Source organism: Cervus canadensis, chromosome 2, assembly GCF_019320065.1.
Source record: "Cervus canadensis isolate Bull #8, Minnesota chromosome 2, ASM1932006v1, whole genome shotgun sequence".
NCBI classification, from domain to species: Eukaryota; Metazoa; Chordata; class Mammalia; order Artiodactyla; family Cervidae; genus Cervus; species Cervus canadensis.
Window position 1 is genome coordinate 106,567,721 of NC_057387.1, and position 13,466 is coordinate 106,581,186.

The 13,466-nt window shown below is 48.0% G+C and overlaps 1 protein-coding gene across 2 annotated transcripts in view; it reads left to right on the forward strand.

Annotated features, from left to right (window-relative positions):
* Positions 1 to 13,466, forward strand: part of CSMD2 (CUB and Sushi multiple domains 2) — a 679,919-nt gene that overhangs the window by 463,272 nt on the left and 203,181 nt on the right. For both annotated transcript variants that reach the window (XM_043461986.1, XM_043461987.1), the window contains exons 20-21: positions 10,158 to 10,373; positions 12,103 to 12,291. In XM_043461986.1, coding sequence (XP_043317921.1) covers positions 10,158 to 10,373; positions 12,103 to 12,291 — 405 coding nt within the window. The remainder of the gene's footprint in view (positions 1 to 10,157; positions 10,374 to 12,102; positions 12,292 to 13,466) is intronic.

Genomic DNA, 13,466 nt, shown 5'->3' on the forward strand with positions numbered 1-13,466 from the left:
TCGCACCTAAAAATCTCTATTCTGCAAGAGATCTTAAAGAATACCAGCTCTCAAACCCTACTTAATGAGGGAATCTTCTCTATATTACTGCCTACAAGAGGGCAACACACCTGTGTAAACACCCCCGGTGGTAGAGAGGTGGCCAGCCCACTCAGCAGAGGGGTACCCGTTCTCGTTTTCTGATAGACCTGACCCCTCCTGACAACCTGAGACTGAGTTCCTTATACCGAGTGCTGATGGAACATAGGCTGCTTCTGCTCCCTGCTGCTCACACCCAATCTTCAGATACTGTCTGGAGCCATCCTCTGCTCACAGAACTCACACTGTTCCTCAGATGAGTGTTTTTATGTTTTTGACCAGTCCAGTCGGGCCTATTTCCCCACCTTCCCTGACATAAATGACCCTTGGGAGCCCAAGTTCAAAGTAAGATGCTGGCTATAAATAAACATTAATTATTATACTCTTTTATTCAGCAAATATTTTTTGTTTGGGGGTTTTTTTTGGGGGGGTGGGCTTAAAACAGCAGAAATTTTTTCATTGCACATTATTCCAGTCTCTATTCAGCAAATATTGATTGAATGCCACCTGTGTGGTAGATGCTGGAGCTGGGAATATACACTAATCAGGCAGATATGACTTCTACCCTCAGAAGCTTCCTCTGAAGTTCATGAGCCAAGGTTCTCTGCAGTTTGGCAAATACTCCAATGTTTTGGAGTATTTGGCCCTACCCTAGAGGTTTAGATTTTCTACTTTGGAGGTGGAAACCAGGCAGCTATGTTTTAGGACACTTCACTGCTAACTAACTGTGATTCATGCCCTTAAATAAGAACCTCTGATCTGGAAAAATTAATTTAGAAAAGTCAAGAAAAAATTTAAAGGGAAGAGTAACTTCCAGATATTAAAATGTTGTTACGGGCTCAAATAATTTTAATGATGCAATATAAATATAGGAACGGACACACAAATCAGTGGGGAGAATAAAGATCCAGAAATAGATTCCCCTGTGTTTGTGCATGTGTGTGTGTCACAGAGCGAGTATGTGTGTGTGAGAGAGAGAGAGACAGTCTTTAGTGTATGATTAATGTGTCATTTCCAATCCATTAAAGAGAGGATGGATTTTTTAATAAATGGTTTTGAAACAGTGGGCTTAACCCATTTGGAAAAAAGAAAAAACCAAATCATACCTCACATATTTAACCACAAATTCTAGTAATAGTAGGATATGAAAGTCTAACCTCAGGTGGGACATACTTGAAAAACAGCAGTGAAAGTAGACTCCATAAAGGCATAGAGTGTTACACTTGATGAAATAACACTTTAAATGGATTTTAGGGTTTTTTTAAAAAGATAAATGTATAAATATTTAAAATATTCATATAAAAATATTTAAATAGTTAATGAACAAAAATATGTGCAACCTATGTAATCATCTAAGGACCACCAGCCTGATATAAAAAGAGCTCTTAAAATTTTTAAGAAAAATACACCCCCCAAAAAAAAATACACCTGATCTGCAGGTCTGTGGTTGTTGTTGTTCAGTTCCTCAGTCATACCCAACTTTTCGTGACCCCATGGACTGCAGCACACCAGGCTTCCCTGTCCTTCACCATCTCCCAGAGTTTACTCAAGCTCATGTCCATTGAATCAGTGATGCCATCCAACCGTCTCATCCTCTGTCACCCTCTTCTCCTTCTGCCTTCTATCTTTCCCAGCGTCAGGGTCTTTCCCAATGAGTTGACTCTTCACATCAGGTGGCCAAAGCATTGGAGCTTCACCTTCAGCATCTGTCCTTCCAATGAATATTCAGGGTTGATTTCCTGAATCGCCCATCAAGGCGATGTGGCCCACATAAAAAAAAAAAAATTAAAATTAAAATTAGGATTGATTGGTTTAATCTCCTTGCTGTTCAAGGGACTCTCAGGAGTCTTCTCTAACACCGCAGTCAAAAGCATCAATTCTTTGGCACTCAGCCTTCTTTATGGCCCAACTCTCACATCCATACAGGACTACTGGAAAAACCATAAGTTTAACTACATGGACCTTTGTTGGCAGCGTGACGTCTCTGCTTTTTAATATGCTGTCCAGGTTTGTCACAGCTTCTCTCCCAAGGAGCAAGCATCTTATAATTTCATGGCTGCAGTCACCATACACAGCAATTTTGGAGCCCAAGAAAATAGTCTGTCACTATTTCCATTGTTTCCCCATCTATTTGTCATGAAGTGATGGGACTAGATGCCTTTGTTTTTTGAATGTTGAGTTTTAAGCCAGCTTTTTCACTCTCCTCTTTCATCTTCATCAGGAGCTCTTTAGTCCCTCTTTGCTTTCTGCCCTAAGGGTGGTGTCATCTGCATATCTGAGGTTATTGATATGGCAAAGCTATCAACTAACAATTCATAATAGAAGAAATACAAATGAAAAGACCTCAACCCCGCTAACAATTTTAAAAGTGCATCTTCACCCAGTAACAAAATGCCATGTCTCTTTTCAAGTCAACAGAGAACATCATAACAGTGTGGGGCCATGCGGAGACAGGCATACTATTCTTTGGTGCCAATGTTGTGTGAAACTATTCAGACTTTCCAGAGGATGATTAAGCAGTGAGTCAAAAGCCTTAAGAACATACGTGCCCTGGACCCAGCAGTTCTACTTCTTGGAATTTATCTCAAGAAAATAAATGAACTTTATATCAAGACTTAGCTACAAAGATGTCCCCTAAAACACTTTATTCATTGAAAAAAAAAGAAAAACTAGTCACTACTCAGATGTTCATCAGTAAGGAAACATTAAGTCGATGTATGGTATAGCCAAATAACAAAAAATTACCATGCAACTAAAGGAATGGTGTGAAAGAATATTTAAAAATCTACAGAAGTGTCTGCAATACATTATTGACTAAATAAAGAAGTTTGCCAAAATAATATATTTAGTTTATAAAAAAAATTATCAAGGATATGTACAGAGAAAAAATAGCCTGAAAAGCTATGCCCCCAAAGGTTAATACTAGTTGACTCTTATTTTCATCTTTTGACCTTTTCCTAATTTTGAACAATAAATATATATCCCATGTAAACTATACTATTAGTATTTTAAAAGAAAATTTGAAAAAATAATCACTTAGTATAAAAATGGCCCACATCAAAAAAAAAAAATTAAAAAAAGGGGAGAACTTCCCAGGTGGTCTAATGGTTAAGATTTTGCCTTCCAGTACAGGGGGCATGGGTTCAATCCCTGTCAGGGAGCTAAGATTCCACATGCCTGGTGGCCAAAAAAAAAAAAAAAAAAAAACATAAAACAGAAGCAACATTGTAGCAAATTAAGTGAATACTAGAAAAATGGTCCACATTGAAAAGAAAAATCTTTAAAAGTCACATATAATCCCACCAGATCTATTTAACAACTTTGCTGCCTTACCTCAGTTGGTAAAGAATCCACCTGCAATGCAGGAGATCCCAGTTTGATTCCTGGGTTGGGAAGATCCCCTTGGAGAAGGGAAAGGCTACCCACTCCAGTATTATGGCCTGGAAAATTCCATGGTCTGTATAGTCCACGGGATCGCAAAGAGTCTGACATGACTGAGCAACTTTCACTTTGCTGATGGAAAAGTCTGCCTGCAATGCAGGAGATTTGGGTTCAATCCCTGGGTCAGGAAGATTCCCTGGAGAAGAAAATGGCAAACCACTCCAGTATTCTTGCCTGGAAAATCCCATGGAAGGAGGAGCCTGGCAGGCTACAGTCCATGGGGTTGCAAACAGTCAGACACAACTGAGCAACCTCACTTTTTAGTAGGCCTGATGTAGCCAGGATTAAGATGGCCTGGAGCTTCTTGGCCAAGACAGGACCCCCCGGCAGTCAGGGTGAGGTGGGGCTGGCCCCTTCTCTCCAGGGTGTTGTTCCCAAGGAGAGGGGGGATGGTGGAGGCAGTGTCCTTGTTCATCCTGCAGAGCTGTCTCCACCAATCCTGGTTCAGAGTTGACCATTGTCAGAGCCAGAAGCTACTCTGGGGCATAGAGAGAGAGAAAGGCAGTCCTCCCGTGATCCCTAGAGGAATGACCCCCTATAGTCCTGATCCTCTCTGTGTCTGATGTCTGTAATTATAGGGGTATATGTTCCTCTCCACCTTTCTTTTTTGTAACAATTATTTTTATTGGAATATAATTTTTTACACTGTTGTGTTCATTTCTGCTGTGCAATGAAGTGAATCAATTACATGTACACATATATTCCTTCCCTCTTAGGTCTCCCAGCACCCCTCAATCCCATCCCGTTAGGTCATCACAGAGTGCTGAGCTGAGGTCCCTGTGATACAGCAGGTTCCCACTAGCTGTCTATTTTGCCCATGGTGGTGTATATATGTCAATCCTAATCTCCCAATTCGTCCTACCCTCCCCTTCCTCTCTGTGTCCACATGTCCATTCTCTACGTCTGCATCTCTATTCCTGCCCTGGAAATAGATCCATCAGTACCATTTTTCTAGATACCACATATATGCATTAATAGACAATATTTGTTTTTCTTTTTCTGACTTACTTCACTCTGTTTGACAGACTCTAGGTCCATCCATGCCTCTATGTGTGTTTTTGCCTAGAAGTCAACACAGTTCAACAAATTTTTAACAAATGCCCTTACTGTGGGTTCTAGACAGACACAGTGGAGCAAGCCCTGTGGCATTGCCTGCCTTGTGGTTTAGTGGCAGAGATCCAGCCCGAGAGCCCTCCTAATAGATCATGCCCAATGCTGGGATAGAGCAGACAGAGGTAGGAAGGAGTTGGAGGCTAAGCCAGGGGTTAGGCAGGAGTCCTGGAGCTGAGACTTATGCCTGTCTCCAAGAGTGAACAGGAATTAGCTAGGATCATCAAGAGGTCACTGGCATATAACCAGGTCACTTCTTCCTTAGAACCATGAAGAGCATCACCAAACCCTTAGCACTGAGCCCCAAATGGTGAAATAGCTAGCATGGCCCTTGTGGCCCTGGTTTTACCTTTCTCAGCCTCCTTGTGAGCCCTCTAAAAAATCAAGATCTAGCTACACAGAACTTCTTTCAGTACCTAGGCTTTCATTGTCCTCTAGAGCAGGGGTCTCCAACCTCCAGGATCTAATGCCTGATGCTCTGAGGTGAGGCTGATATAACAATAATAGAAATAAAATGTACAATAAATATAATGCACTTCAATCAGCCTGAAACTATTCCCACACTGGTCTGTGGGAAAATTGTCTACCACAAAACCAGTCCCCGGTGCCAAAAAGGTTGGGGGACGCTGTTCTAGAGCTTTGCACAATGGGGCACTTTTCTTCTGTAACACTTCCTCTCCCTGCACCATCTCCAGCATTCCCCTCATGTAGCCAGCTCCTTCATCCTTCTGAGGAGCCTTCCAGACCCCTGCCCCCAGCCCTGGATCTAGGGGGGGCTCCCTCCGATGGGCCACCACGTGATCCTTTACTTTCCCAACTTCAGTCTTCACTCCCCCTGTACGGAACTTACATCTTCATCATCCGTCTCCCAGACTGACTCTGAGCTCTTTCAGAGACATGTCTGCCTTGTTTCCTGCAGTTTCTCCAGCTGCTGGCTTGATGCCTGGCACAGAAGAAACTCAAGAAATAGCTCTATGAATTGAATTAAACCGAGTTCAGACCCTTCCCAGAGGGCAGGCACCCTCAGGCTCTGCTTGTAACAGTATCTCCAGTTAACAGACCTATGAGCCTGCTGACTCTTGATTGCTCCCCGCCAGTAAAAGCACAACTGCTTTTACTCCCCGCCAGTAAAAGCACAACTGGGGAACTCAAAGCTCTGTGAAATTCAGGATTGTTCAACTTGCCACATGCCCAGCCCAAGGGAAGAGCCAGTTCAGGAGTCCAGATAACATGTCCTCACTAAGACCCCGGGACGGACATCTTTTAACCCACAAGACTATCTGGAAGTCAGATGAACTGAGCACAGAGAATGTCTACTGTGTGCAAGGACTGTGCTGTGGGCTTTGCAGGTGCTACCCCAAGGGTTCCTCTCTCCAGGGATTAAATGTCATCTAAAGGTACTGAGCAACTGAACTGAACTGAAGGTACAGAGCAATGTTGGCCCAGACCTTTCTTTTTTTTAATTTTCATTGTTGTTCAGTCACTAAATCATGTCTGACTCTTCATGACTCCTTGGACTACAGCACACCAGGCTTCCCTGTCTTTCACCATCTCCCAGAGTTGCTCAAGCTCATGTCCATTGAGTTGGTGATGCCATCCAACCATCTCATCCTCTGTTGCCCCTTCTCCTCTGCCCTCAATCTTTCCCAGCAACAGGGTCTTTTCCAATGAGTCGGCTGTTTGTATCAAGTGGCCAAGGTTTTGGAGCTTCAGCTTCAGCGTCAGTCCTTCCAATGAATATTCAGGATTGATTTCCTTTAGGTCGAGTGATTTGATGCCCTTGCTCTCCAAGGGACTCTCTAGAGTCTTCTCCAGCACCACAGTTTGAAAGCATCAATTCTTTGGTATTCAGCCTTCCTTATGGTCCAACTCTCACATCCATACATGATTACCGGAAAAACCATAGCTTTGTCTGCACCCTTTGTCGGCAAAGTGACGTCTCTGCTTTTTTATAATTATTGGTAAATTAATTAGGATGACAAATCTCATAAATGAGGTCTAAGGAGAAGTGCAGAATATACTAAAAAGTACTGAGACTTCCTATGTATGTATATGTACAGATTTCTCAAATTGGAAAATTATAATTTTCTAACACTTTCAAATTAGACTGCTTTTTAACATACCAGATTATATTAACTGGCACATATTTTTGCACCCCAGACCTTTCCACTGATAGATGAGCTTTGGATCCAGCTCTGCCCTCCTCCAGACCTACTCCTCTCCCACCACCCTGCTCTTTCTGCTCCAGTGAGCGGTTGTTGTCCTTCACACGATTCTGCATGGTTCAGTCCAGTGGAGTCTTCGTTTGAGTGTGCATCTGTCACACCAAATCTGGATTCAGACTGCAACACTGCCTCTCTATTTCTGTGACAATGTCTTCATTTTCACACAATGGCTGAAGGAGCCCCGAGCGGTCAACACAGCTGGGAAAGCCAGGGGTTTCATCTCAGCTGTTTACTCATCCTTAGGATGCCTGCCAAGTGTTCCTCCCTTGGAGGGGCTGTATTTGCACGCTCGAGAAACAGAGAGAAAGCACAGTGCTTAATTCAGCTTCATTTCCGCCCGTTACTGTGTCTGACCCGGCCTCCACGCAGCCCTCTGTTCCACCAAGCCTCTTGCCAAGCTCTGCAGAAGGAGCATGGTCTTCTCGTATGCACACGTGTTTACGTGTCAGGAGTACAGGACACGTGCCCGTGGGACTCCATGCATGCTTACTCCCCTCATGTCACGGACTGTGACCGCTCTGATGCCTTCCCAACCCGGGGGGCACAGTCACCCACTCTCTCTCTGTGCCCCCGGTCTGGATCCTCACTGTTGGTGTGTCCGTCTACTCCCCTAGGCTGGGAGATCTTTCTCAGTGCCTAGCACAGATCTGGCACTTAGCAGGCCCTCGAGATCTATCTCTTTCTTTAAGATTTATTTATTGGTTGTAATGGGTCTTCGTTGCTGCGTGCAGACTTCCTCCAGTTGTGGCAAGCGGGGGCTACTGTTCGTTACAGTATGTGGGCTTCTCATTGCAGTGGCTTCTCTTGTGGAGCCCGGCTCTGGGTGCACACACTTCAGTAGCTGTAGGACCTGGGCTCAGTAGTTGCAGCTCTCGGGCTCTGGAGCCCTGGCTCACTCTTTGAGGTACACGGACTCAGCTGCTGCACAGTGTGTGGGATCTCCCTGGACCAGGAGTCAAATTATCCTCCCTCCTTACAAGGCAGATTCTTGACCACTGGACCACCAGGGAAGCCCAGGATCTATTACTTTGGGCAAACAGATCAATGGATGCATGTCAGCTGCCTGCGCACAGGACATTTACAAACTGCTTCCCTGGTCCCACCACCTCTACGAGGGTCTGTCCCCCCAACCCCCGCCGGTAGAATCCCCAGTCCTGGGTATCGCCAGTTTCTATCAACAGAGAGGCAAAGTAACGAAAACATCTAAAATGCTTTAGCATGAAGACCTTGCATCTAACCACCGTTTATCCTGAACATGTCAGTCATTATCTGGAGAAGTAGTCCTCACACTTGTATGTACCTCCACATCTCTTGGAGGATCTTGTTAGCGTGCAGATGCTGATTCAGGACATCTGAGGTGGAGGCCGAGATTCTGCATTTCCGACAAGCTCCCAGGAGATGCCCAGGCTGCTGAGGTCCGTGGACTTTGAACAGCACATGGGTGCAGCATAACTTGCCTCCCCAAGTTCCTGCCCTGGCACATCCATGGGATGTATTCCTGTAGGCACACTCGCTCATGGGCGGACATGCATTGTACATCCGTCCATCCAAACCCAGCTGCTGTCTGGACAAGTTCAAGCATTGCTCTAGGTGCTAAGATCCTGCTGCTCTATTACCTTGCTCACCTCCTGGCCCCTCCCACCACCTGCCCGCCCCCCGACCCCGCCACACACCCACCTTCGACTCTTTTCATCGCAGGAGAAGCTGCATCCTGGGGTGGTTTATTGCACAGCCCCTGCCACCAGATTGCCTCAGTTCAGAACCCAGCTTTCCCACTTACAGGTTGGGTGACCTTGGACAAATGATTTCATTGCTTTGTGCCTCGGTTTCCTGGGGTGTAACATGGAGATGAGAAGAATCGTACTCATGCTGGAGGGTTAGTAGCAGGATGAAATTTTTTTTTTGTATCTTCCCTTCCCATTGATAGGGGCCAACTACAGAGCAACTCAGAACAGTGACACACCCATGCTTAGGGCTGAAATTCACTCTCATTAGTGGGGCTCTCAGCCCCTCCCCCTCAGTGGATGTCCCCGCGCTTCTCCCTCTCGGGTGGCCGCCTGGCCCCTCCCTGATCGCTCCTCATCCTCCCTGTCTTCTGCCTGATGCCACTTCTCCCCAGCCTTCCAATCTACCCTTCTCTGATGACCGCCCTGCCCATCTCCCTTCCTCTTCATTTTTGGGGGTAGCACCTGTTTGCCAGTGACCCCCAGATCTACTGCTGTAGTCCAACCTTAACCCTGAACAGACTTGGGTCTGTACGTCCAGTTCCCTCCTGCTAGCTTGTGCTGCTTGAATGCTGACCGTGCAGGGTGTTCAAAGCCAGAGTCATTACCCTTCCACCACTTGCTCTTCTTCCTATGTGTCCAGCCCCGGGTCACAAAAGACATCACTGTCCTTCAGGTCAAGACCCTCCCTGTCACCCCTTCACTCCTCTGTTGCCTCTGATCCAAGTCCACCTCGCCTCCTGTGTCCCGTGCCCCTTTCCTGCTCTTGTCCCCTCGGCCGGCCCCCATCCACTCTCCCCTCTCAGTGCGTGGCTGACATCCTCCTAACTGTTCTCTCTGCCTCCCCTCAACTCCACTTCCTCCTTCTCATAGCCACCAACATCTTGCTAATCTGAAATCTGGTACACTCTGGATAGGATAGGCCCTCAACACCTCTCGAAAAATATCCAGTCCGGCCCCAGAGAGCCTACATGTCCTGCTCCTCTTCTGGATATTCCTTGCTGAGTACATCCAACAGCACCACCCAGCTCACCAAGCCCTGGAATCCACAGTGGCTCTGCCCCCTGCCTGGGGCACCCTCTTCCCTCTTAACCGGTTAATTCCCCTGCCTCCTGTTAAGACCCAAAACAGAATACTCACTCTTTAGTGAGGCCATCCTGCCTTTCCCTCTTTCCCTTCTGTCCCTTCTGTCCCCCAGTGCAATCTGATCTATATTGATGACCGCATTGGTCACTCTGCATGGTAGCTCTATGCACCCACCTAACCTGGAATCCTAGCCCATAGGAAACACCCAACGATATAGGAAAACCTGTTGACTGAATGAACGACCTAACCATAAATCTCCCTTTCAAACTGGGACAAGCCTGAAGCAGAGTCCTCCTCCCTGAGTGGGCCTGTGGGCAAGGGCGTGTCCGGCTCACCTGGGTCCTTCACTCAGGTTGGCCTGTGCGTGTTGCTGCTTAGACTTCTGCACATCCATAGATGTTTACAAACGGGAATGTTCCTGCAGACCCCGCATGCAGCTGGGCCCCTTCAGCCCTCTCGCCGTTGCCCCCCTGACCCTCTGCTCTCCCGGCAGGTGTGTTCTTCACTTTCCACACCTTCCACCTGGAGAGCGGCCACGACTACCTCCTCATCACGGAGAACGGCAGCTTCACCCAGCCCCTGCGGCAGCTGACGGGCTCGCGGCTGCCGGCCCCCATCAGCGCCGGACTCTATGGCAACTTCACCGCCCAGGTCCGCTTCATTTCCGATTTCTCTATGTCCTACGAAGGCTTCAACATCACCTTCTCAGGTACAGCACTTGAGGGTCCCTCGGGCGAAGAGGGCACTCTGTGCCAGCCCCCACCCCACCCCCACTGCCAGCCTCTGGTCTTCCCAGCAGATGGCGCTGGTCCGCTCCCCAGCCTCTAGGAGGGGAGCCTCTGTTGGGGCAGAAGGTAGTTGGTTTAGATACAAGGACGAAGGTTCCTTATAGTGGGCTTGGAAGGAATTAGCAGATCGGGGCGGGGACGGGGGCGGGGGCGGGGTGGGAATCTCCTTCTGTGAAGGTGTTCAGGGTTCTCTCTGAATGTGACTGACCCAACTGATGGAACTAGAGGACCTCACAGAAGTTCCTTCCGACCCTAGTAAGTCCAGATCCTTCTCCTGATTCCACTTCCACTACTTAACATCCACAGCAACTTCCAAAAACAAAGAAAAAGAAGGGAGATTGAAATTAACACGTTGGAGTGTTTTAGTCTCATTGGGAGACTGCTTCACCAAGGCTAATTTAGTAGTGATGGATATTTTTCACTGTGTTTAGCAATCCTGAAAAGAAAGCTTTTCAGTTAGCATTCATGGAGGAAAGAGGACCCTTTGCCCCTCTGCGGCTCGTCTCAATTGCTCCCAGAGCACCCTCCTTCCCATCCAGGAGCAGAGGTAGCAGGCAGATTTTCCCAGGATGCACAAGAGATATCTGACCTCTAGGAAATAGGACATGGCCCTGCTCAGCCCAATAACGTCCCTCCAGCAGATGCCTCCTGCCATGTGCTGGCTGATGGGACATATCCAGCCAGCCTGCCTTGTGCCTGCATTCATGCTAAGTCACTTCAGTCGTGTCCAACTCTTTGCAACCCTAAGGACTGCAGTCTGCCAGGCTCCTCTGTCCGTGGGATTCTCCAAGCAAGAATGCTGGAGTGGGTTGCCATTTCCTTCTCCAGGAGATCTTCCCCATCCAGGGATAGAGCCCACATCTCCTGTGGCTCCTGCATTGGCAGAAGGGTTCGTTACCACTGAGCCAGTCCCGTCTGCCTTATCCTGTCTCTTTTTCCCAACCACACAGAGCCCTGGGGTACAGTGTCCCAGAAGGGCATTGCCCATGAGGATGAGGGGAAAGGTACTTCTGTGTCATCACTAGAGACATAAAGTCACTAGAGGCAGGTCCCTGGTCCAGCAGTGCCACTCCATCACACTTGCCATCCGCCTCAAGTGTCAGTGTTCCTGAGACACAACTTTAACCGAACTCAGCTCTTCTGTTCTTTTTCCGAATGTAAATTGCCCTAGGCTGGATCTTGCATTCTGACCCCTCTAGAACCAGGCTGAATTGAACTGAATTGGCCTAGGCTGGGTCTTGCATTCTGACCCCTCTAGAACCAGGCTGAATTGAATTGAATTGGCTTGGTATCCGGGAGAAAGAGGCAGGAGGGTCTGTAAGCCTGAAGCTGGGGTTCATGTGGAGATGAAGGGTTAGAGGAGGGACAGGTCAGCCTCATAAATACCCCTGGGAAGCAAGCCTCCAGAAACACAGTGCCCTATCCCACGCCTCCTGGCTAGGAAGTGCTCAGACCGCCTGGAGCACAACCTGCCTGTTCTCACCAGCCTCTCTCCCTCTCAAGTTCTCCCTCCTTCTCTTCTTGCCTTCCGTGGATCCCTGCATATCCTGTGCCTCTGTCTGTCCTCCTCTCTCACCCTCTTCTCCCTGGCATCTTTGTCTGTGTTCCCCTCCTCTGTCTCTGACCCCGGCTCTCTTGCCTCCCTTCCAGAGTATGACCTGGAACCCTGCGAGGAGCCTGAGGTCCCAGCCTACAGCATCCGGAAGGGCTTGCAGTTCGGCGTAGGCGACACCTTGACCTTCTCCTGCTTCCCCGGGTACCGTCTGGAGGGCACGGCCCGCATCACGTGCCTGGGGGGCAGACGGCGCCTGTGGAGTTCGCCTCTGCCAAGGTGTGTTGGTAGGTGGTCACGTGCTTTCATTTTGCTTCACTAAGGGGGTTGGCCGAACTTTAGTCAATTGCTGTGAGGTGGTGGAACACACATGGGCCAAGAGGCCAATGGGACTGGGTTTGAGAAGTGTCTTAGCCCACGGTCACCTGCAGTGGGACCTTGGGTGGGTGGCCTACCCTCCTTCCGCTCCAGCCTCCTTATCTCTACAGGAAGGATGGCAGTCAACACCTGCTTCACGGGCTGTTTGGTAGCCTCAGCTGACCTTTACAAAGTGGGTCCACAAGAGGCACTTGGATGAAATCAACTTCCGTACTGTTAACTTCCACCCTTAACGCACGTTCCCATGGCTTATGGATGCCTCTTGCAGAGAAGTCTGGGTGGAGTGTGGGTGGACCTATGGGAAGGAGGTATGATGTTTGCCTATGAAGAGTCCCCATGTGATGGAAGAGAGGGCTGATAAATACTAGTTCAGTGAGGGTGCTCACTTTTGAGACTTTCCAGAAAGACTCCATCCATTCAACTGGGGAGGAGAGAGGGCAGAGGGAAGCAAGAGTTAACTTCATTTCTAGAGCACCCATTGCAGGTCAGACATGCTTCTAGATGCTGGGAATATAAAACTGAACAACACAGAGGAAGCCTTTCCACCCCTGGTCTCACATTCTGGTGGAGGGAGATGGGCTATAAGCACATGGATGTGTAATGTGGCAGGCAGTGTTGAGGGTTAGAGAGAAAGAGTAAGTCAGCTTAGAAAGTGTGGGAAGTGTTTATAAAAAGTGATAAGGAAAGGGTTATCTGATGGGTTAACCATATATAGTAGAGATCTGAAGGCATCCAAGGAGCTAATTCATGGGGGACGAGGGGGCCAAGTGCCAAGGCCCCAAGCCACGAGGATGCTCACTGTTCAGGAACAGCTTGGAGGCCAGTTTGGAGTGAGTGATGGGAAAAACAGTAGATGATGAGGTTAAAGGAGTAGCTGATGGAGTGGAGACCAAGAACCCTATGACCCAAGGCCCTGCTGGCCTCCTTGCCAAGGAGCTGGAGAAGACTCTTCAGAGCCCCAGGCCCAGAGGGTGCAGAGAAATGGGGTGACACTCCAGGGAACTGGGACAGTTGCTGGCTGTCTCACGTGTATAAAGTTCATGCCCTGCTTGCTCGATACTGACACCATGGGGTATATGGACAC